Source organism: Mus pahari, chromosome 1 (genome assembly GCF_900095145.1).
Source record: "Mus pahari chromosome 1, PAHARI_EIJ_v1.1, whole genome shotgun sequence".
Classification (NCBI taxonomy): domain Eukaryota; kingdom Metazoa; phylum Chordata; class Mammalia; order Rodentia; family Muridae; genus Mus; species Mus pahari.
The window spans coordinates 115,364,713-115,388,118 of record NC_034590.1 but is presented as its reverse complement, the minus strand read 5'-3'; the positions used below and the strand labels follow the sequence as shown (position 1 = coordinate 115,388,118).

The following is a 23,406-nucleotide window of genomic DNA, read 5'->3' as shown; positions in this document are numbered from 1 at the left end:
AAGGCCCAAGCTGGGCAAAGAACAAGAACTGTGAATTTTGGGGCACAGTATTTTATATAATGAGATCAGTTGTCTGGAAAGGGATATGGTATTCAGAGTGAGATGGGGGACCCTGGGCTTGGGTCCATTGTTCAGATAGGGAAACTGAAGTCAGGCCAGGTATGATTTGGGTTAGGGAGTCTGGGTGGAGCTGGGGGTCAACCTCGACAGGGCAGGCACTGAGACCCGGACCTTCTCAGACTTCAGGAAAGCCACGTGCTTCTCATAGTAGGCAGCCTCATTAATGAACACAGGATACACAATGGAGTCCCCCTCATACAGTACATCTTCTCCGCTGAACAGCTTGAAGATGGGTTCACCAGGCCTCAGTGGCTCAAAGTCATGGTCCTGGGAGAACAGCCAAGGCCAAAGTTTCTGGGGTCATGACCTTTCCCCCACACACACCCTCAGGAGGGAGTAACCCTACCCTTGCCAAGGAACACTGCTTAGAGACAAGATTAGTTCTGAGAAATGTCACCAGGATGATTTTGCTGTTTCAAGAACATCATGAAAAAGAAAAAAAAAAAAATCCGGGCGTGGTGGCACACACCTTTAGTCCCAGCACTTGGGAGGCAGGGGCAGGCAGATTTCTGAGTTCGAGGCCAGCCTGGTCTACAGAGTGAGTTCCAGGACAGCCATGGCTATACAGAGAAACCCTGTCTCAAAAAACCAAAAAGAACATCATGGTGCGTTCTATGCAAATTAAAATAGCTATGACATCATCAAGAAATACTCTCATCAGAATCACTCCTGTATACAGTCTCTCTTCTTGGACAAAATACTGAACATGTCCATATTTTTTAAAGTAAAATCTCTAAAATAACAGTTGTTACACATTATTTGCAAAGCGTATGGGCAGGTCTGGCTTAGGATGCTCTCCCGGGTGTCATAAATGAGATTAAAACTACTAAGACTGCTGTAGAAAAAGGCTACAGGACTGCACACGATCCTGTTTAACAGCGCCCCCTTGTGGACAGTCAGCTCACAGGCATGGAGCTGCTCACATACCCATGGAAAAAGAATACTTGCACTTCCAAGCAGGTGACTTGGGTCCTGTCTCCTCCCCTCTGCTTCTCCTGTTAAAGGAGGGCAGTATCCACCAGCCTCCCTACTCCACTGTGAAGACTTCAGCTGCTACAAATGCCAGGCCCAGGGCGGGGCTCTAGGTGCAGGTGTGGACTGGACCAACTTCCGGTCCAGCTCGGGATTCTAAGGTACTGGGGGCTCAGTCGGATGTTCAGGGTGCCCCCCCCCCGGCTCCCACAACACCAACCTGCAGTTGAGGGTGCACAGTGCCAGCCAGGTCACCATTCGTGGTGCGTGGGAAGTCCACACTGCCCAATTTCGTGTAGATATCCATCTCAAAGGCGGGGAAGACCACGCCTGTGTAGAGTCTGAGTGTGACCACTTGTCCCTCTAGTTTCCAGAAGCCAACCCTTTCCTCAGACCTCAGTTTCCCTGAAAAGCTACTGGAGGGTCTCACCTTGGTTGAAGAGCTCGATGAAGTCCAGAATGGACGCCACCAGAGCTCGCATCCGGGAAAACAGGTCGGCCCGCAGCACGCCCTGAGGCTGGGGGCCCATCTCCAGACCTGGGGGCCAGAAAAGGAGATGTCAGGCAAACTGGCCCTGGCCTAGCCATGGTAAGAGGTCCCGTCCCCCTGGGTCCTGATTCTTCTTCTTTTCTAACTCCGCCCTAACTCCTTTTCTAACTCCTAACTTTCTTCCTTCCTAACTCCGCCCCTCCTGGCTCCTCCCCCCACCCTGCCGACTCCTCCTGCTTTCCTCCCCACCCGTCGGCTCACAGATTCCATTCTTGGATATAGATTCCACGCTGTAGGTCTCCGTCCCAGCTGGCTCATACTGTAAGAGGCGGCAGGGCATCTCCGGGTTCTGCCGCTGTGGGGTGAGAGGGACCAGTCAGGACCCAGGCCTTCTTGAGAGGGGAAACTGAGGCACTGACGCTGGGAAGAGCAGTGTGCAGGAAGCACAGGGTCATCCACCCTGCCCACCTCTTTTCCTTGTTTGGAAGGGTACAGAGAGTCTGGAGTACCTCAGGTGGCACTGGTCCCTCTGCCCCCTCCCCGCCCTCCTCCCTGCCCTCCAGGGACCACCTGTAGGTAGTGGCACAGGTGCAAGTTGAAGGAGCTGTGGGAGGCTTCGGAGATGAGGCAGACGCCAGTGTTTGCAGTGGTGTTGTGCAGGTCTAGGATAAAGTCAAAAGCCTGGCGTGTGCCCTTGGGACCCAGCAGCAGGTTCAACTCTCGGGCTCTTCTTACCTCATATGGGTCATCGGGGACAGCAGTGGAACTGTGGGGAAAGGAATGGGGGACATCAGTCCCCAGCATCTCAGTCTCCTATTCCTCAGCTAACTTCTCACCTTTGTGTGTGTGTGTGTGGGGGGGGTTAGCTGGATGCCACCCTCTTCAAGAAGCCTTCCCTGACTGCTCTTGGTCAGGCCGGATGCTTCATGTAGTCCCACCTCCACCCCAGTCTTTTTCTGTGTCTCCAGTAATCTGAAGCTCACATGTTGGTCCTGTCCCCCATGTATGTCTCAGTCCAGCTGGCAGGAGTCTGGCCTACAGGGCAGACTTCCTGGAAGAGGTCACATTGATCTGGGTCTTGCGAAACCCCACGGTAATTGAGAAAAGACAGATGCCTTGCTAGCCACGGTGGCCAGTCTGTAGGGATGCTAGTACCTGGCTGTGGACCAGCCAGCCTGGCCCAGGGTACTCACCCAAGGAAGGTAAGGGTGCAGGTGCGATTGAGATCACGGTCCAGGTAACGGCAACAGGCAGCTGCGGCTGCTGGGTTGGCCAGAACCGGCATGGCTGAGAAGCTGGCTCTCTGCAGCTCCCCTGGGGACTGTAGCCAGTACCGGGCCAGGTAGACGCCACACATCTCATTCCCGTGGGTGCCCCCAGTCACAGCCACACGGAGCAGGGGCTCCCGGGACCCAGGCAGGGAGCACATCCCAGTGTGGGGAAGAACTGCACAAGAGAAGTGGCATCTAAGGATCCAGAGCCTGGACAGTAGGGTGAGCTCCCCACAGAAGAGTCTGAGGCAGGGGGATGCCAACTGTGACCCACCTGTACCCAGAAGCCAAGTTCAAGACACCAGCAGCCAAATTTTTGTCCCCCTTGCAACCTCAGTCCCTCTTCTGGAATGTTCTGAGGGTGAGTGTTGATCTCCCCACTTTTCTCTCTGAGGACCTAAGCTGAGAAGGCGGACTCAGACATTCGGAAGGTAGACTGCTCCCACCCACACCACCGTCACCACAGAACTATTTTATAGATGGTAAAGCCAATGCCTAGCTTTCCAGGGGGAGAAGACTGTCACCCCCTAAGCTGTGCAGCAAGTGTCTGAGTTCCAGGCCACCTCTGCACCCGCCTTTGAACTGGCCGGAAGACTCTGCCAGAGCCTCTTACCTGCTGGTACGAGCCTGGGCTTCCCTCGGCCACAGGCCTAATGCGTCCACCTCCTAGGTGGCCGATTTACAGGCCCGCAGGCCCTGGGCAGGAAGTGTTAGTGCCAAGTAGGCGGAGAACTGGAGGCGGGAGGCTGGGCTGGGAGCCATGCAGCCAAAGTTCTCAGGGCCCCACCCCTAGCCCCTAAGCTCCGCCCCCACTCGCCGTCAGCTTAATGGGTCCAGGTCTCTGGGGCAGGTTCCTGTCCTTGTCCTTTGCTCTTTCTCTGGGAATGGGGACAGATTTACTTGCAAGGGTATCTGGGAACTTTTGCTGGAAGCTTCACTTGCGCAGATTCCTGACCTGGAACCACGTCTCCCAGTCCTCAGAAAGAACTTGGTTTTGCTGATTGATAAGTTCCAGGGGTCCAGTGCTTGGTCCCTCAAGGGTAGACACGGCCTGCCTGGTGTTCGCTCCAATCCATGCAGAGAGATGCCTTCCCTGAGGCTACTTAAGGCAGACAACAGTGGGCAGTGACTTGGTTTTGGCCACAGCAGCCCTGTACTTTGAGGGCCACCGGAAAAGGAGTCCCCTTCCCTGCCACCTTCCCTCTGCACCGGCCTGCCTTTGCAGCCCACAGCCCACCTCTTTAAAGCTGTGATCTATGGGGTTCAAATCTTACAGATCACTGATGCTTCAAACAAAGCCGCAAATTATTCTGCCTGGTCTTTGCCATGGCCTTCAAGGACGCTGCAACTGAAATGGCTTTGTTTGCTCTGCTTTGGGAAACAACCCTCAGGCCCAGTCTACAGATGTGGAAACTGAGGCTCAGCAGAGGAGCAAAGGGTACACTGCACACAGGAGGACAGTTGGACCTGGAAGACAGAGTGTGATCCTTTCCACTCCCTGAGGCCTCTGTGGGGGTCCTGGGAGAAGTCCTGGTCCCTTGACCCTCAGCTGTCCCTCCTACTGAGCTCAGCTGTCCACTGGCAGGAGGCAGGCACTGCTCAGAGGTCGCTGAGGAAAGAGGCAGTGAACCATGCAGCCCACTGAACCATCCGATTATGTCTACTGACTGCACATGGCCTCCGAGGTCAGGCCTTGTGTCCCGGATGTCCTGACATCCTGGAGGAACTAAATCACTCTCACTGTAGGTCCAAGCTTACAAGACAGTTTGGACATTCTGGGTGGCAACCTTATCAGAGCTGCTTAGATCACACTCTAGCCTGAGTCTGCTCTTTTACTCTTCCCCACCCCATGGCACTGTCACTGTGGGGAAGTGGAGCCCCGTGGTTCACCTTTGTTCTCACGAGGTCTGCTGTCCTTTGGCCGAGAGCTGGAAGCGTGAAGTGTGGCCCTGGGCAACCTTTCTGCAGTCTGGGGCCTCAGCAGAGAGAGGGTAGAGACCTTCCATGAATCTTTTGTCAACAGCTCTTGGGGCTGTTTACCAAGCCCTGCAGGTGGCAGGGGGTGAGTACCCTGTCTCCTTCAAGGATCCTGCCCTGCTCCAGCCTAAAGTCTTGGTGGTCAGTCTGAAGCCCCCCAAGTCCCCCCCCCCAGCTGCTGGGGTCTTGATGAGTCCTGTAGGGCCTTGCAAACAGGAACTGTTTCACAACTTGGCTGTTTATGGGGAGTGGGAGGGTCCAGGGCCCTTCCTGCCGGGTTCAGCTCTGTGGAGGTCACAGTGGGAAATGTCTTATTCCTCTGGTCTATAGCTTCTCTTGTTTCTATGGGCTTGTAGAGTGGAAATGGGTCTGGGAGCCAACATAGCTAGCACAGTCCTAGTTCTCTCTCTCTCTCTCTCTCTCCCACACACACAGTTGTGAAGAGAAGAGAAACTAAAGCTGGCCTGATGAGTTAGACCCCTGAGGGAAGAGATGGCTCCTGACGAGCTGTGTCACCTGGAGAGAGGCAGAGTGTTCCCTGGGCCTTAGATCCTGCGTGGGAGGTGAGGGTGAGGCAGCCCTGAGCTCAAGACAGCAGTGGGGAGTACGGGAGAGCAAGAACACCCCGAGGTGAGCAAGGGCTGGAGCCCAGTATCTCTCTAGTTAGGGAAACTGAGGCTCAGAAATGCATCTGAACTAAGCTACTGCCACTGCACCCCCAAGCTGTAAATCTTGATCCAAGAGGGTCTGTGGCCCGAGATCCATGCCTGAGAATTGTGGACCCAGTGGATTTGAAGCCCCAGGCCTGATCCTCCACTCTCCTGATCATGCTGTGGCTCCCTTTGTCTGCTCAGCTCCTCTGACCTGCCTGTCATATCTTGGTAAAACTTTGACAACCTTGTTCCCTGTGCCTGGTCTGCTGAGCCCTCAAGAAATGACACTGGCCACTGTCTTACCAGCTCTTCTCCAGGCTCCCATCTCTGTTGTCCTTCACAAATGACCTGCCATCTCCCTGAGTGAATCCCAAGGTGACACTGGGGACATGAGTGTGTGTCATGTAGCCAATCCTCCAGCTTTCTTCTAGGATGGCCCCTTCTCAGGGCTTACAGCATCTGCCTGGTGTTTTCCTCCAAGGGCTGGGGCGTGACAGTCAGCTTTGTCTTTCCTTGAAAAAGCTTTGGATGCTGTGTGGAAGCCAGCCCTGGGGACTGAGCCAGGAAAGGAAGGACCCATAAGGCTGTGCCAGGGACCAGCCAAAAGACCACGTGGCTTCCACCTGGAGAAGGGGGGAGGAAAGGCCCTGGGGATATGGGAAAGGGGTGTGGAGAGGAATATAGCCAGCACCACACCTGAGAAGGGTGAGGGGCCGACTGGAAGTGGAGACCTGGAAGGTCAGCCATGTGTGGACTGACCAGGAGCCTTGTGGCCAGGTCACATGGACTGACCAGGGGCCAGGACCTGGGTTAGATGATGCCCTCGTGGGGACACCTTGCCTCTTCTCAAGGGATGCATGGCTAGTTGGGGGGGGGGAGGGAGAGAGAGGAGGCAGCTGAGGGGTGACTGTTCTCTGCCCCTCAGCCCTCCCGTGCCTGCCTTATTAATTTGATTCAGGTACCAGGCAGGGACAGCTCTGTCTGGCTACTGGGGACAAGGCAGGGAGCCAGAGCTGGCTTTTGTCCTCTTGTGTCTGCTTTCTAGAGAACAAATGCTTGGACAGGAATAGAGTTCAGTGGCCATCTGTCCAAGAGGAGCATGGGACATCTCTTTGTAGTCCTCCGGAGGCCATTGAGAACCCTCTGGGTCCACAGGCACGCCCCCAGGGAACAGCTCTGCCTCTGCCTCTGCACTGTGTCAGACTTTCAGAACTTGGTGCTGCCTGTCAGGAGCTGAAACTGTGACAGCTTAAGGGACAGCACCCTGCTTTTAAACGGAGCTGTGATAAAGGATCCATGACCAGAGCTCCTTGGAATGAAAGGGTTGACAGGCCTACACAAATCCATCACTGAAGGAAGTCAGGACAGGAACCTGATAGCAAGAACTTGAAGCAGAAGCCATGAAGGGATGCTGCTTATGGGCTTGTTCCCCACGGCTTGTTCAGCCTGCTTCCTTACCCACCCCTAAACCAACTGCCCAGGGATGGAACCATCCACAGCGAGCCGGGCCTTCTCCATGAGACTCATTCATCAAGAAAAGGACCCACAGACTTGCCTGCAGGCCAAATCTAATGGTTTTGTTTTGTTTTTGTTTTTGTTTTTTTTTCTGTTGAGGTTTCCTCTTTCCAAATGACTCATTTATGTCAAGTTGTCTAAATAAATAAATAAATAAATAAATAAATAAATAAATAAATAAATAAATAAATAACATAGCCCATACAGGGCAGGAGGCCACTTGCTTGCCATGGTCTGACACAGACCTCAACCTGAATCCTGCCTACAATCAGACATGGCCTCCCACTCCAGACCTAGGGTCCTGCTGCACACTCTGCCTTTCCACCGCTTTCTCTGTCACCAGTCCCTTCGGCTCTCACTCCAGTGCTGTCCTATGACTTCTTGCTAACCGGATGTCCTGGGATGAACAAAGGAAGATGCACCTATATTGTCTACTTTCTCATGGCCTCCCTAGTACCTAATGACCACTGTGGGCCCAGCACCTACAACTGGTTGCACATGTCCCCACTGGAGCCCCAGGGTGGCTCCCAAACCTGCCACTCACCTGCCCCCACACACTCACCCACCACTCTCATCATCCGACCATCTCATCTGGCCAGCCCTCATCCACACGGCAGGTACCTCCTCTCTTTATTGTTCTCTCCTCCATCACCCATAAGCTCCTGCCATGTGCCTCTGCTGTGTCCCCCATGTACCATTCTAGAGATGCCATCACCCAAAATTTCTAACAACACACTTGTTTAATTTTCTCAAGTGTAGGCCATGAGCTCAGGTTTGTTGTGAGTCTAAGGATGAGGAGCCCAATAGCCAATGCTGGGAACTGGAAGTGGCTGCAGGGTGGGGACCAGGGAAGAACAAGGGGCCAATCCCGGGGCCCAGGCATCCTGTCTACCCAGCCTCCAGCCCCACGATCCTCAACAAAGCTGTCCCTCGGCTCTGCCCCCGCCATCCTCCATGAGCTTTACACAGTCCTGTCTTGACTCAAGGCCTCGATTTCCCTGTGTTTAGATGAAGCCTTCAGTTTTTGTTTGTTGACATAAGGTCTTTACATATCCCTGGAATCACTTTGTAGACCAGGCTAACCTTACAAAGGTCACAAAGATCCACCTGTCTCTGCCTCTGCTGGGATTCAAGGCACGTGCCACCACACCCAGTCCACAGCCCCCACTTTTAAAGCTTTTGTTATTTTATTTTCCATGTATTATTGTTTTGCTTACATGTATATCTGCACATCACATGCGTGCTTGATTCCTGCTGAGGCAAAAGAGGGTGTCGGATGCCTTGGAACTGGAGTTCGAGATGATTGTAAGCCGCCATGTGGGTGCTGGGACCAAATCCTTTGGAAGAGCAGCCAGTGCTTTTAACCACTGAGCTGTCTCTTTATCCCCAAGTTTCAAATTTCATATTCTACCTCTCATTACATCTTTCTAGGAGCGGAGAGGTGGCCAGTACCTATTACACACCCCTGCCTGGATTCAGAGCAGACATAACTAATCAACCATGCTTTCCTTCTTATTCATGCTGTTTCCCGGCTTGCCAGTCTATGAACTACCTGTATTATGTCATGTCTGCCCCTTCTGGTGCCATGAGCCATGAGTAAATCTTTTCCCCCTGAATGTGCCCGTGTGAGGTCATTTAATAGAAGCTAGAAGGAAAGTAACAAATGAACACACTGAGATTCCACCAGTAATTCTGATCTGAGGTCATGATCATGTCACTTCAGGTAGGACAAAGCCACCCTCCAGGTGTGGATGGAGTTGTGAGCAACTGCTCTGTCTTTTGGGATCCTGTTATGATCTGACAAAGTAAGTCCCCCTTAGTCACCAGATCTGCCCAGACTTGGTGAGGGGGCTTCTCTGTCTAAGCAGGTCAGGAGGCTGCTGAGGGTGCTGTGCTATGGAAAGGAGTGTACATCTGCCTGGCTGTGGGTGTATTCAGAAAACATTCCAGAAGTGGGGTGTTCACAGGCTGGGCCAGACACCTGCCTTTCAAAAACCACCGGGGACTTGGAAGCCCCTGAAAGCTCAGGTAGGTTGGGGCAGGGCAGCAGGAGAGAGGAATCAAGGTGGCATTCACAGGAGGGTGCAGCTCTGGGAGCCTATGGCCCAGCTTATCAGTTGTTGGTTCCAGGGACCATAAGGCGGGTAACGGAGGTCATTAAGCTTCTCCATCCCTGGGCTGCGCAGCAGGCAGGCTCGCTGGTGGGAGAAGGTGTCAAAGGAGAACTTGCCGTGGTACCTGCCCATCCCGCTGTTGCCTGCAAAGACACAGAGAGGGTGTGAGGACAGCACCTGGGCAGCCCTGCTCGCCAGCCTGAGAAGCTCAAAGCTTGCAAGGGAGCTCAGAGAAACTCGGGGCAATCAAAGAACGATTTATAGATAGGGAACCTGAGGCCATAAGAGGCCCAGAGCCTGGATCCAAGTGCAGTCGCAAAGAACTTTCTGGGATGGGGTGGGGGCAGGAACTCACCAACTCCCCCCAAGGGCAAAGCTGGTAGAGTCAGGTAGAGGAAGCCATCGTTGCCTCCAAAGCCACCGCTGCTGGTGCGTTCCAACATCTGGTTCACCACCTGAAAGAGATGGAAGTGAGCAAGGGTGGGTGGGTGAGTTCTGACAGTCCCCAGGGGGAATAGAGAGTCCTCCCTTCTGCACTGCCTCCCCCAGCTCCTTACACTGAGCAAGCAGTCCCTCATTTTAAGCACTCACTAGGGGGCGCACCTCACAAGGCCTATTATAAGCATGAGAGGGTTATAACTGTGAGAGAGAGTGGATGCCCACTGCAGCCAGGCAGGCACTGCCTGTGAGGTCCTCAGTGGTGTTGTTCTTCAATCTCATAGGAGCTTGGCTTAAGAGGAATTTTGCACAGCTCAGAAGTGGGGAGGGGCCTCCCTAGAACACCTCTTACTGCCAGCAGAGGATGCCCCAGTCAGGATAGACACCTGGCACCTGTGGCCCAGCCTGTGCCTGTCTTCATGAGTCTTTGCGCAGTATTCAATGGAATCGGGCTGTCTGCTAAAACTTGCAGCATTAGTATATCGCCCTAAGCAGGGGATGTGACCAGTCTGTCCCCTTTTCATCCACTCTGGCCCAGCCCCGAGAGGCCCCACCTGGTTGTTGTTGGAGAAGGCATACAGCGCCAGTGGTTTCTCCCGCCGGTTAATGAAGCTGATGGCCTCATCCAGGCTTCTCACAGTCACCAGGGGCAGGATGGGCCCAAAGATCTCCTCCTGCATCACAGGCTCTGTCTCCTGCACGTCCACCAGCACTGTGGGGGCTGAGGACAAAGGGAGAGACAGCCTTGCCTCTTGTCATGGTAAGGATGGGAACAATGTTCCAGACGGGGCACACTCAGGATCTGAACCTTGGGACTCCAGGGTCTGAGTTTCCAGGGACCTGACCTCCTGGGACAATGAAAAGCAAATGGAAGTTTAAGCCCAGACAACTGGGGTGCCAGCTCAGCGAGTCTAAAGCTGGGGGGCCTAAGGTTGTAATTGAGGTCACAGGCTTAGGCGCAGTTATGGCACAAGAATAGGTTAACATAAGGATGCAAGGAGTCATTCTGAGGCTGACAATCAGGGTCCAACATGGCCCTCTTTAGTATGAAGGGTCTCAGCCCAGGAGGGCTGTGTGCCAGCGACAGGGACAGGAGACTCACCAATGTAGCGCTCTCCCTCATCGCTCTGGCCACCGATGGCCACACGGCCACAGCCCAGCAATCCCTGGAGCCTCTTGAAATGCTTCTGGTTGATGATTCTGCCCAGGTTGGGGGAGGTCTGTGGGTTGTCTCCATAGAAACGCATGATGGCATTCTGCAGGGCAGGCACCAAACGCTCCTGCATCTCCTGGCTACACAGGATATAATCGGGGGCCACACAGGTCTGGCCGGCATTGAAATAGCGGAACCAGGCCACACGGTTGGCCACTGTCTGGGGGTCGCAGTTGTCATCCACATAGCAGGGGTTCTTACCCCCCAGTTCCAGAGTGATGGGTGTCAGGTGTTTGGCGGCGGCAGCCATGACGATCTTGCCTACCCGAGGACTTCCTGAGAACACGGTCAAGAGGCACCTGGTCNACTAGCATTAACTTTGGCCTACTCTCTCCACAGAGACCTTTCTCAGCCCAAGTTCTGGGCTGTTCCACCCACCTACTAGAGTCTGCCTCCATCTTGACTACCCAGAAGCCAATCTCCAAGATTCTCAGAGGGCCTGGAGAGCCACCCTCAGGGACACCTCCACCTCCTGATTCATCCCCTCCTCTGGCCTATGGCCTTACCCCACAATGCTTTTGCACCGTATTATCTGCTGTTCCCCTACCCCAGGTCCAGGACAGGGCTCTCCTTACCTGTGAAGAAGATGTAGTCAAATTTGTGTTTCAGCAGCTGCCCGGTCTCCTCAGGTCCTCCCAGCATCACAGCAAAGCAGCTCTACAAGGCAGGAAGACAGCTCAGGAGGCAGANTCAGGGCAGGAGGACCTCCCCACTGGCCGGGACAGGGGTGTGGGGGTGCCAGCTGCTTGGTAGGCAGAGCCATGCTTACCTGGTCCAGATACTGGGGTAGCAGCTCTGCCAGCACCTTCTCTGTGTTCTTGCTAATTTCTGATGGCTTCAGCACCACACAGTTTCCTGCCAGGAGCCAGTGGGGAAGTAGAGAGGGGAGGCTGGTGCTTGTACCCTTCCTGGACCTCTGGAAGCCTTCTTTGGGAAGGCTCATCAGACTAGGAGGGTTCAGAACCCCACTCACCTGCAGCAATGGCCCCCACTAAAGGTATGATCATCAAGTTCAAAGGATAATTCCAGGGTGCAATGATAAGCACCAGGCCAAAGGGCTCTTTCCGGATGAAGGCTGAGCTCAGCTTCGTGAGCTAGGATGCAGAACCACAGTCAGGTGTCAGATGAGTAAGAGCGCCCCTAACACACACACACACACACACACACACACACACACACACACCACTGCCTAAGTGATGGAGTCCCCACATGAGAAGACTGGCTTACTTTGGACTCAAGGGCAGGAATGGGCCTGGGGCAGGCTGCCCCATGCCCTGCCACCCCACTGCTGCCTTCATTCGCCACCCCTCAGCCAACAGGACTCACCAAGTTGGTGGACACAGGCTCATCCTTCATCCAGGTCTGCAGGTTCTTGAGGGCCAGATCCACCTCATTCTGGCACAGGATGATCTCACTCATGTCTGACTCGAAGGCTGACTGTGGGGTGGGGAGATCAGGCTCAAGGCTGGGCTGGGGCCTACCGATTGGATAGGGCTTGAGACAATTCCATTGAGCCTATAAACACAGTGTGGTGGTCCTGCGGGGCTAATTCTGAACTGCTGCTGCCTCTTCTGAGGCTTTGGGCAAGCGGCTTACGCTGAGTGCCTCAATTTCCTAATTTTTTAAGCTGTTACGCTGGCCCCTCAGGGATGTTCCGTGTGTTTAACTAATGTTGCAGTCTGTGCATAGAGCAAGGGTTAAATAAACTGGGAGGCTTGCTCCTCCTCAAGGGCACAGATGTCAGGAAGGATGTGGCCCAGCTTGGGAAGGGCGTAGCTGTCCCATCTAGATGCCCACTCGCCCCCATACAGCACCTTGCCCACATCTTTAGCCAGTGCATCTTGCAGCAGCTCTTTGTTTTCCTGCAAGAAGTGGCCCAGGCCCCGCAGCTGTGCAGTCCGGAACTCAGCAGGCCGAGTCTGCCCTGCGTTGAAGGCCTCCCGCAGCCTGTGCAGTGTGGCCTCAGAGGGGCCTGCCCTGCAGGATGGAACAGTGTTCATTGGTAGTTTGTGCTCCTGTCAACCTTGGGGGAGAACTTCATCAACCCCAGGGCCTGAAGCAGCCTCCCAATACACATCAGCCACACCCTACTTTCCCATTCTCCCCAAGCCCTATCCTCCAACCCCGAGTTTCATATCCCCCCAAAGACCATAGGGGCCAGTGGCCACATAATGGAGTTGTATGCACATGCAGTTACTGTGTATTTCTGATTTTCATTTTATTTTTATGACTTTTTGTTTGTAGTTGTTTGAAATAAGCAATTTTGTGGTTTTCTTTCTTTTTTTCTTTTAAATCTTATTTTTCATTGGGCGTGAAGATAGGCACTCACACCATGTGTGTGTGAAGGTCAGGGGTCAGATTTGTAGTCGGTTCTCTCCTTGGCAATCGATCACAGGTCACACGTACCTCAGCTGACACACCAGCCTCTCTGTCTGTCTCTCTCTGCTGTCTGTCTGTCTGTCTGTCTGTCTGTCTGTCTGTCTGTCTGTCTCTCTCTCTCTCTCTCTGTGTGTGTGTGTGTGTGTGTGTGTGTGTGTGTGTGTNTCTGTCTGTCTGTCTGTCTGTCTGTCTGTCTGTCTGTCTCTCTCTCTCTCTCTCTGTGTGTGTGTGTGTGTGTGTGTGTGTGTGTGTGTGTGTGTGTCCGTCCCTGCCAGCATAGGTGAGTATAGCCCCTTTCCATAGAACACTGTAGGAAGAGCAGCGCTGCCAAGAGGAGACTGAGACCGACGGAGTCACCTGGAAAGGCCTCCTTCCCACCCGTGACTTGCCTGCAGGTTGTGAAGTGTGCATCAGTGTCCCAACTCCCCACCCCCACCCCCAGACAGCATGCCTCTGTGTAGCCTTGGCTGTGCTGGAACTTGCTCTAGAGACTAGGCACGAACTCACAGAGATCTGCCTGCTTCTGCCTCCTGAGTAGGATTTCCAGATTTTTGGGAACTGTCTTCCATGCGAGGTTGGGCCTTGGTTGAAGCAGCTGTCTTTGAGTCATTTCTGCTTCTGTAAGTGACCCCCCTCTCCCATATTCCTGTAAGTAACCTGTAAAGTTTTTGGTTTCTCAAGTTGGATTTTAGTGATAACCATACTTTGGTTTGTTATGGGATTCCTGTCTGGGATGAGTATATACATGTGTTCTGTCACCCCAGGAAAAGTTTTCCCACATAACAATGGCCCAGGCTTGCCTCCAACTATGAAGCCGATATTTATATGGCTGTGTGTGCATGTGCTTGTGTGTTGGTATTCATGTGCGCCCATTTTCAAGTGTCTACATACATGTAAGGAGTCTCTGCCAGTGGGTGCTTCTTTACACCTGAGTATCTGTACACACGTGTCTTGTGTGGCGAGTTGGGTGGGAATGGGTGTTGCTTTGAATGTGTGAACGGGAGCAGCACATGTTGGTGTTAGCATTTCCTCTAGGCTCTGCCCAACAGTTACCTAGCAACAGCCAGGTATGAGTCTGGCTCCTGTATTTAAAAGACTGTTCAGGTTTCTCTTCCTTTCTCTCTCTCATCTCTCTCTCCATGTGTTCCTGGCCAGCCTCTTCCTTTCTTTCTCCTCTCAATTTCTGTCCTCCGTCCCCTTTCTTTCTCTACTCCCTTCCCCAGACCCCATTCCCATGTCCCAAATAAACTTCATTTATACTAGACCCATCGTATAACTAATGCCTGCAGAAGGGGGTGGTGCTTCAGCATGGGCCCACTAAGGCACCCCCTCCAGCTGTATCATGTCACTGCATTACAAAATATATCGGTTGGGACCTGCTCTCAGCCCTGAGAGGGACAGGAGTAGCATCTCACTGAATACCCTTGAGGCTCTACCCATTGGCACTTATATCCTTGCTGGACATCTGCAGGCCAACATCCTAATTAAAGACATCCAGACACACATCTCTGCAGACAGCGCTTCTCTGTGGACAAAGACACTCTCACGACAGTTCCACCACAACCCACCCCACCACACACCCCCTCAGCCCTGGCAGTGAACAGAATTTTAAAACAGGGCCCCCTGTGGACAGAACTCTTAGGACAGAGTCTGTTCTTAAGAACAAGAGGCTACATTGAGCAGCCACTGCAGGCTTTCAGGGGCTGTCCCAGCTGAGGAATGTGAGGAGACAGGAGAGTGCAGACTTGCTCTCCTCTCCAGGACAGACAGAGCAGCTGACTTCCCAACTGAGGCCTCCACATTCAGGTCCCCCTCCCCTGGGGCCTGCAGGACTTTCCCTGAGCAGACTCACCTCCTGTCAGGCCTGAATGGGGACACAGGCCCTTGTTTCTCACAGCCAGACCTGGGGGAATCCCCATCTAGACCCCTAGCCAGGAAGACCAGGGGATATTCCCTGCAGGAACTCCCTGGAGGACCTGGGCCTGGCTGGAGCTACTTGGTCCCCTAGTCCCTGGACAACTGGAACAATTGGCCTAGACTGTATGCCCTAGAGCTCCTTCTGGGGTGCCATGTCACCATGTCACCAGCCCTCACAGTGCCCCTGCCCAGGCTCTATGAGCTCCTGGTCACATTGTCTGCGGTTCTAACTGTGTCCATCCTTCCTACTGCCTCCCTGGGGCTGAAGCTGGGGTGTAGTAGGGTCCCTGGGGCTCCTTCATGGGAGGTGGCCTACTCCACTCCGCTCTGTTATAATCTGTAGGGTGACTGTTGTGCACGCTGACTGTCGCTGACTGACATGTCAGTTACATAGCACGAGTCTGTAATTACACAGGATCAGCAGTATAGGCATCTCTGGAGGCAGGCCAGAGAGCTGTCATGCAGGCTCTAACTGCAGTGAAGACACGGGGACACTGTGCACTGGGATGTGGGGCAGTGGGGTAAAGGCTTCGGGGTGCAGAGGGTGAGAAGTGGGGTATAGCAGGAATGGGACCTGCTTCATGGGGAGCTAGGCTGGGTTCTGTGCACACCGCATACAACAGGGAACAAGACTGGAAGGAAGGCAGAATTGGCATTTGGAAAGAGGGGTGACATGTCTCATCTTATCTAAGCCTTGTAGTGCATATCATTACTCCATAATAAGGATGAGAAAGTGAAGCTCAGAGAGTCCAGCTGATTTTCCCATTTAGCTTTGACTGTCAATCTGACATAGCCTAAGGTTACTTGTGAAGGGAGTCACAAATGAGCGATTGCCCAGACCAGATTTGCCTGTGTGAAATTATCTTGATTGTTAGTGGATACAGAAGGGCCTAGCCCACTGTGGGTGGCACCATTCCCTAGTTAGGTGGTCCTGGCCTGTGTAAGAAAGCTAGCTGAGAATAAGCCTGTGTGCTAATCAGAAAGCAGAATCCTTTGTGGTTTCTGTTGTATTTCCTTGGCTTTGAGTTAGCACCAGCATTGACTTCCCTCAGTGATGGCCTCTGATCTGTTAGCTGACATCAGTCCTTTTCTTCTCTGAGTTGCTTCTGGGCAGAGGGTTTTATCACATTGACAGAAAGGAAATGAGAGCAGCTTCCTCAAGCTTCGGATAGAAAATGGGTGTTTTTCAGTCCCCACAGCTCTCTCCTACACCAACGCTATGACTATGTTCCAATATGTGTCCCATTTGGTGTAGGTAGAGGAGTTATGTGTGCAGATATGTGTGGTGTGTGTGTTCATATGTACGAGCGACTGCTTGCATGCATGCAGGTGTGTGTGCAGGTGCATGTGGAGACCAGAGGTTGACATCTGCTATCTTCCTCAGTTCTCTTTCTTTAATGAGGCAGAATGCATCGCTGAACCCAGACCTCACTCCTTGAGCTGCTCTAGTCACTGCGACCGAGGGATCCCTGTCTCTGCTTGCCAACAGTGGCTTCCCAGGTGGACTTTCATGCCCAGCTGGCTTTTGCTTGATGTGAGGCAGGTGTGTGGAGGTGGTGATGGGGGACAGGATCTCACTGCACAGCCTTAGCTGGCCAGGTATTCTTTATGTAACTTTGAACTTGAAGCAGTCCCCCTGCTTCTGGGTATGGAAGTGACACGTGGGCCACCATGCTGAGCTTCTAGGCACATGGTTTTTAATCCTCTCCTCTATGCCTTTCAGTTGCTTCCAGATTTTCCAAGAGAATACAAGGTTTCCAGAGTCATAGTGAATAACACTTTTTTATTTAAATGAGACTAGGTCTCACTATGTGGCTCTGGCTGGCCCGGCACACTCCATGTACATCAGGCTGGCCTCAGACTCAGAGAGCTCCACCTACCTCTGCCTTGGAGTGCTGGGGTTAAAGACGTGTGCCCTCCATCACACTGGGCATGGGGGTGGGATGATGATGGGATCTCATGTAGCTCAAGTTAGCCTTCAATTTGATATCTGTCGAAGGATGACCTAGAACCCTTGACCCTCATGCTTCCACTTCTACCTCACAAGGGCTGGGATTATAGACATGTGCCATTACACCCAGTGTACTCAGTCCTGGGGATCAGAAACAGAGTCTCATGCACTCTAGGCAAGCCTTCTGTCATCCACAGCCCCACTGCTTTCTCACTCCACAGTCTAGGCTGTCCTTGAACTCAGGCCTCTCCTACCTCAACATCAAGAGAGCTGAGATGACAGGCATAAACCACTGTACCCCATTGGTAACATAACTTTTTAGACCTAAAACTGGATTAGATGTGGTAATGCTCACCAGCATTCCAGAGGCAGAGGCAAACAGATCTCTGTGAGTTTGGGGCCAGCCTGGTCTACACAGTAAATTCCAGAACAGCCAGGGCTACACAGTGAGACCCTCGCTCAAACAGACAGGCAGGCATGCAGGCAGACAGACAGATAGACAAACTTCTCAACTCTGATCTCGCCTCCCAAGAAGTCCCCTCCTTTCTGACCCTGGTCACAGCTCTAGTGTCCCTTGCCAGGTCTCCATCTGCTTGTGTGGCTGCCACCTTAGCAGCATGGAGCTCCTCCAGATAGGATGAGGTTTGCCCCTTGTCCTGGGACTCTTGGGTGTTTCTTATATGTAACAGGAATGTGAGGCTCAGGAGGAAGCAGGCAGTGATTGTGTACCTCTGACCTAGGCCTCCGGTCTTGTTGTGATGAGTTGTAATGACCTAGGCTCATGGCTGGTCTCAAACCCTCAGCTCCTAGACCTGCCCCTCACCCGTGACTCCATATCCCGTTCCCAACACATCTGTCCCCCACCCAGGGCCTTTTGTACTGAGGCCCCTTTGCCACCAGTTCCAGTGGCCCCACCTACCCCTGAGAGGGTTCCGAGCCTGTGTCCGCAGCAGACATTCTGGCTCCAGATGTGCAGCAACTCTTTTAGCCAGGCTCTCCCTTGCCTCTGCTGATCCTTCTAGGTGGGGTCACACTGCCTTGCCTTACCTGGCAGTGCAGTGCCTGGTCTTGAAGCTCTAACAGGTGGTGGGTGGGGCAGCTGTCTCCTAAACTCCACGCCTTCCCTCCCTCACTGCCTCCTGGGCACAGCTCTAGGGAACCGGAATGGCAGGCTGTACAGGCTTCTCTGTGTGTCTGAATGTTCTGGAGAAGCTGAAAGGAGTCAGCTAGTGAGGAGAAAAGTCATGAGGGTGAGAGGTGAAGACAAACCTTGTCAGCTTCCTGACAGCAATACCACCTCCTCCAGGAAGCCTCCTGGGGCTAAATCATCTCCACCACCTCTCTCCCCCCCCCTCTCTCTCTCTCTCTCTCTCTCTCTCTCTCACACACACACACACACACACACACACACACACACACCCCACACACACACACACATTGTCTAGAAGAAAAAGGTTTGGGACTATTTATTTATTTATTTATTTATTTATTTTGGTTTTTCCAGACAGGGTTTCTCTGTGTAGCCCTGGCTGTCCTGGAACTCACTCTGTAGACCAGGCTGGCCTCGAACTATTTATTTATTTATTTATTTATTTTGGTTTTTCCAGACAGGGTTTCTCTGTGTAGCCCTGGCTGTCCTGGAACTCACTCTGTAGACCAGGCTGGCCTCGAACTCAGAAATCTGCCTGCCTCTGCCTCCCGAGTGATGGGATTAAAGGCGTGCACCACCACCACCCGGCGGTTTGGGACTTTTATTTCCACTCTCCTGTGACTAAATGACACACATGGAGTAGGGAAAAGAGCATTGATAGTTGTGGAGGAGACTGCAGGCAGGGGGATTGCTCCAATGGGGGAAATTATTTATTTCCTATTTACATGTGAGATCTAGTCAAATTATTTGACCTCTTTAAGCTTAATGTCATAAATGTGTGTGTATCTATGTGTGTGATGTGTGTGTGTGTGCACGTGTGTGTGGTTTTCTACCATGTATCTGCTCACCACATGCATGCCTGATAACCCACAGAGGTCAGAGAGGGTTTCAGATGCCCTGGAAGTGGAGTCATAGATAGTGTGACATGCCATGCGGGTGCTGGGAGCTGAGCAGAGGCTCTCAGGAAGAGCAGCCAGTGCTGCTAAACACCAAGCAGTCTCCCAGCCCTTTAGTGTCATGATCTCTGAGACTCTCTCCTGGGAGTGAGAAGACAGCTCACAGCTTCTGGCACAAGCCAGTGTGTCTGGGGCCGCAGCGCTGGAGACTCCCAGGGTTTCTGTACCTCACCGAGTACCTCCTAGGGTCTGAGAAGCAGGAGACAGAGCCCTGCCACTGTCCCTCACTGGTGACCAGACCCTACGCCCCACCCCTCCCTGACATCAAACACACCCCAGTTCAGGGTTGAAGAGAGGGTGCCTTTGCCAGTGGGTGTCTGGCATAACCTTTCCTTGTGGTTGGAGCTCAGCCATTAGGAGCCACAGCACAGTACAAAGCTCTGGCCCATGAATCTTTGCTAGTGTCAGAGCTAAATGCCCATGGGCCCAGGAAGGGAGCACAGTAGGAACAGGGGCAGGGACACAGGATGACTTATACGGGGTGGCCTTGCCTCAGAGCATCAGGAGGGCCCCAAAGATGACTTCCCACCCCCAGTTTCAAAGCTACACTGTGTGGCTACAGGCTGTGTAAAACCTAACTCACTAGTGATACATTTTAAAGAAAACGAAACCAGAGGGGAACCCACACAGTAGTGATCCTGAGAGCAATGGGCAGAGTGTGAAATCAAACCATCAGGGAGCTTCCTGTACCCTGCTCTGTCCTGTGCCAGGCTGCTGAGACAAATGTCCCAAAGTGGCGGAGACAGCAGAGCTGTGTTCTCTCACGACACTGAAGACAGAAATCCATAACCAAGCTGAGTATGGTGGCTCACACCTGTAGTTCCAGACCTTGGGAAGCTCAGGCAGGAGGATTGCCATGAGTTCCAGGACAGCCAAGACTACATACAGAGACTTTGCCTCAGAGAGGAAAAAAATGAAAAACAAAAACAAAAACAAAATATGCTGAGGCCTGTCCTCTGAGCCTGTGGGGGAGGAGCTACCTGCCTCTTCCAGCTCCAGGTGTCTGCCTAGGATCCCTGGTTTGTAGTCACACCTCTCCAGTCTCCTCCTGTGTTTACATAACCTTTGTCTTAAGACACATCACCCCATACACATCTTTCTCCTTTCTCCTGGCCTCACATGCACTTGACAAAATACTCTACAACTGAACTACATCCTCACCCTCTGCTTCTCTCTGAGGAGGACACCTGTGACTGAAGTGAACATTGCATGGATCGCCAGGATCTTGGCAAGATCCTTAACTTCATCAGATGTTGAAGCTGACTGAATCCTCTGACCACGAGCTGCAAGAGAATCCTTGCCTCTTGAACTTGCCCGCATCAGGACACTTAATAGCAGTCACAGGAAAGCAACTAATGAACACACTTCAGACACACAGATTCCACCAAATAATCTGATCTGGGGTCATGATCATGTCACTTCAGGTGGGACAAAGCCACCCTCCAGGTGTGGATGGAGTTGTGAGCAACTGCTCTGTCTTTTGGGATCAGATCTGCCCCCCCTTAGTCATCAGATCTGCCCAGACTTTGTGAGGGGGCTTCTCTGTCTAAGCAGGTCAGAAGGCTGCTGAGGATGCTATGCTATGAGAAGGGGCTGGACCAGTCACCTACATGTCCTGCCTGGCTGCAGGTAGTTCAGAAAAAGTTCCAGAAGTGGGGTGTTCACAGGCTGGACCAAACACCTTCCTTTCAGGAATCACTGGGGCTTGGAAGCAGGTGAAAGCTTAAGTAGGTTAGCAGGGCAGGGCAGCAGGAGAGAGGAGTAGGTGTGGTGTTTACAGAAGGGTGCAGCTCTGGGAGCCAATAGCCCATCTTAGCAGCTGCTGCCTACGGGGACTATAGGGCGGGTAACGGAGGCCATTAATCTTCTCCATCCCAGGGCAGCTTAGCAGACAGGCTCGCTGGTTGGAGAAGGTGTCAAAGGAGAACTTGCCGTGGTACCTGCCCATCCCACTCGATCCTGTGGGCAGCATAAGACATAGGGTTAGGCCTTCAGTGGACAGTTGAGGAGATATCACACAGACCTAGCTCTGACAGGGAGGCTTTCTGAGCCTCTGTTTCCCCATTCGCCCAGTGGGTTAAGTAAAGAACCATGTGCAAAATGTTGAGCCCTGAGCCAGCCCCAGCAGCAGCTAACCAGGTGCTGGTGTAGAATAAGCAGACAGTGACCGTGGATTATATTCTGAACCCAGGCTGCTGGGGTGCGGGTGGGGGATGGATCCTGGCTCTGTCCTGAATAGCTGGGCCATCTTGAGTAAGTGACTTTGCCTCCGTCTTCTGCACCCTCCTTCTAGGACTGTGCTACAAATTAAGCCAATCTTCAGACTCAACAGAGTTCCCGCTGTCTAGGAAGGGACAAGGATCCAGTCAGGGGAGTCCTGGGGAGTGGTTTGGGTAAAGTATGGAGGCCATAAGCTGTGATTTCTGGGGTGAAAGAGGCCAGAGGGTTGTGGAGTTAACAAGATGAATGTTGTGGATGAAAGTCCAAGGGATTCAGACCTGGGGACAAGAGCCTTGGCGGTTGGTGACATGTTAGGTTCAAGCTCAGTGACTGCCACAGAACTGAGGGAGAGAGATGGGAGCAGGTCCTCTAGACAGACCAGGAGGGACCAGGCTCATCTGTCACGCATTCCACTACTGAAAGTTACTGGGTGGAGGGAACAGGATAGCCTTTCGTAATGAAGTGGGCTCAGAGGGAAAGTGGCTGCCAAGGTCACCTCTGTCTGTGGGGCTTGCATCTCCACATCCCAGGCATCCTGGAAGTGGAGGTTCACAGGGACATGGGAAGGCTGAAGGGGCAAGTATGCAGCCTCGTCATTAGAAAACACCCATGGCTATGTGGGGGATGGGCAGCTGAGGACAAGTGTTGCTCGATGAAAGTCAGGGTGCTCAGTGGCTGGCAAACACAGATAGGCTTTCTTAAAACTCACAAAACAGCCTCTCTGGTTGTCACCCACCCAAGATTTCCACCACAGACTGTAGGGAGGCGGGAGAGAGGCAGGCTAGTTGGACACTGTCAGTGGAGAGGGGCTTCCGCGCCCGCCCGCTGCACTGGGCTCTGAGAGTGGGGTGTATCTTCTGCAGTTAATGTGGTCGGGTAGCAGGATGGGGATGCAGGTAGGGGGTCAGCCCAGGAGGGCAGAGCTCTGCTGCTACCTACCCACTCCTCCAAAAGGAAGGCTGGACAGGGTCATGTACATGAAGCCATCGTTCCCACAGAAGCCCCCACTGCTGGTCCGGGCCAACACCTGTTTGACGACCTGAGAGAGAAAAGATGCAAAGCACCCCTGGACAGACCTTGTTTCAGTGAGGGCCGGGGAGGGAGGATCTGGTACGATAGATCCTGGACCCCGACACGTTGGGAACATGTTCCCTGTGTGTCTGCCTGTGAGCATCCCTGGCAGGGTGTTGGGACATAGTCCTAACATAGCATGAGGCTAGAGACAGGCAGAAGGAAGGCAGAGTAAGTAAGGTGGTCATGGAGATTTCCCAGGGGAGGGGGAGGAGCGGGCTGCTGAGTCTTATAACTGAGACAGTTCAAGGAAGAAAGGAGAGATAAGTGAACAGCCTTGTGGTGCGAGTTTAAAGCCTCAGGAGTTAAAAGTTGTCAGCTACATAGGGAATTCAACACACCAACCTAATCTACAGGAAACAAAAGCAAACTACACCACACGCACACGCACACGCACACACACTCTGTCTAGATAAATGGCTCTGGGGGAAATCCCCTGCCCCTGAGTTGGGACCATAGCTGCAGTAGCCTACAGATCAGCATCCTTTGAAGATGTGCAGCATTTCCCACCTCCCATGAGGTCAGCTAGATGCTTGCCCCAACACTCAGGAAGCGGTATGACAGCTCCCAGCAGAGACGCTGGCAGACAAGGCCTTGCCCGAGTGGCTACTAATCTCCCTGGCCATGAGCAGCTCTCTGGCTCTTAGAGGCAGTCTTTATATCTAGGGCAATCTTTCTAGAATCCCTATGCCTTTTACTGACTTGAGAAGAACCAAGAAACCGGGGTGTTGCAAAGACCTGGCCACACAGGCTGAGGCCCCGTGGGGTCAAAAGCACAGGCAGCATGTAGGGAGGGGGACGGGGGTAAGGCCAGCGTGGTGATATTTGAGGTCCTTTCCTGGTTCTTTGCAACACCCCAGTTTCTTGGTTCCTCTCAATTCAATAAAAGACATTGGGTTAGCCGGGTGTGGTGGCGCACGCCTTTAATCCCAGCACTCGGGAGGCAGAGGCAGGTGGATTTCTGAGTTCGAGGCCAGCCTGGTCTACAAAGTGAGTTCC

At 53.0% G+C, this 23,406-nt stretch overlaps 3 protein-coding genes across 6 annotated transcripts in view; all 3 read right to left on the bottom strand.

Annotated features, from left to right (window-relative positions):
• Positions 1–35: 35 nt before the first annotated feature.
• Acy3 (aminoacylase 3) lies at positions 36–3,572 on the bottom strand. Of its 3 annotated transcripts, none has more exons than XM_021213321.2 (8): positions 3,467–3,572; positions 3,128–3,255; positions 2,776–3,028; positions 2,153–2,348; positions 1,844–1,937; positions 1,523–1,630; positions 1,313–1,422; positions 36–387 (listed from the first exon to the last, which is right to left on the bottom strand). In XM_021213321.2, the coding sequence occupies exons 3-8, from the start codon at positions 3,009–3,011 to the stop codon at positions 172–174; spliced, it is 960 nt and encodes a 319-aa protein (XP_021068980.1). In that variant the 5' UTR covers positions 3,012–3,028; positions 3,128–3,255; positions 3,467–3,572; the 3' UTR covers positions 36–171. The 3 variants fall into 3 exon arrangements, with proteins under 3 accessions (XP_021068980.1, XP_029402496.1, XP_021068995.1); XM_029546636.1 differs by having other exon boundaries at positions 2,318–2,348; XM_021213336.2 differs by having other exon boundaries at positions 3,128–3,250; positions 3,467–3,564.
• A 5,113-nt stretch (positions 3,573–8,685) lies between these two features.
• Aldh3b2 (aldehyde dehydrogenase 3 family member B2) overlaps positions 8,686–23,406 on the bottom strand; it is a 24,617-nt gene continuing 9,896 nt past the window's right edge. The window contains exons 1-10 of one of the 2 annotated variants that reach the window (XM_021203561.1): positions 17,930–18,215; positions 12,578–12,740; positions 12,090–12,200; positions 11,737–11,857; positions 11,533–11,618; positions 11,339–11,420; positions 10,653–11,039; positions 10,105–10,271; positions 9,468–9,567; positions 8,686–9,255 (exon numbers count right to left, since the gene is read on the bottom strand). In XM_021203561.1, the coding sequence (XP_021059220.1) occupies positions 9,071–9,255; positions 9,468–9,567; positions 10,105–10,271; positions 10,653–11,039; positions 11,339–11,420; positions 11,533–11,618; positions 11,737–11,857; positions 12,090–12,200; positions 12,578–12,740; positions 17,930–17,967 (1,440 nt within the window). In that variant the 5' untranslated portion in view covers positions 17,968–18,215 and the 3' untranslated portion in view covers positions 8,686–9,070. Of the gene's footprint in view, positions 9,256–9,467; positions 9,568–10,104; positions 10,272–10,652; positions 11,040–11,338; positions 11,421–11,532; positions 11,619–11,736; positions 11,858–12,089; positions 12,201–12,577; positions 12,741–17,929; positions 18,216–23,406 lie in introns of those variants that run through there. The other variant, XM_021203568.1, reaches the window with a different exon arrangement.
• LOC110325535 (aldehyde dehydrogenase family 3 member B3-like) overlaps positions 20,417–23,406 on the bottom strand; it is a 4,349-nt gene continuing 1,359 nt past the window's right edge. Inside the window, exons 2-3 of the mRNA XM_021203580.1 lie at positions 22,276–22,375; positions 20,417–21,075 (exon numbers count right to left, since the gene is read on the bottom strand). Coding sequence (XP_021059239.1) covers positions 20,891–21,075; positions 22,276–22,375 — 285 coding nt within the window. The 3' untranslated portion in view covers positions 20,417–20,890. The remainder of the gene's footprint in view (positions 21,076–22,275; positions 22,376–23,406) is intronic.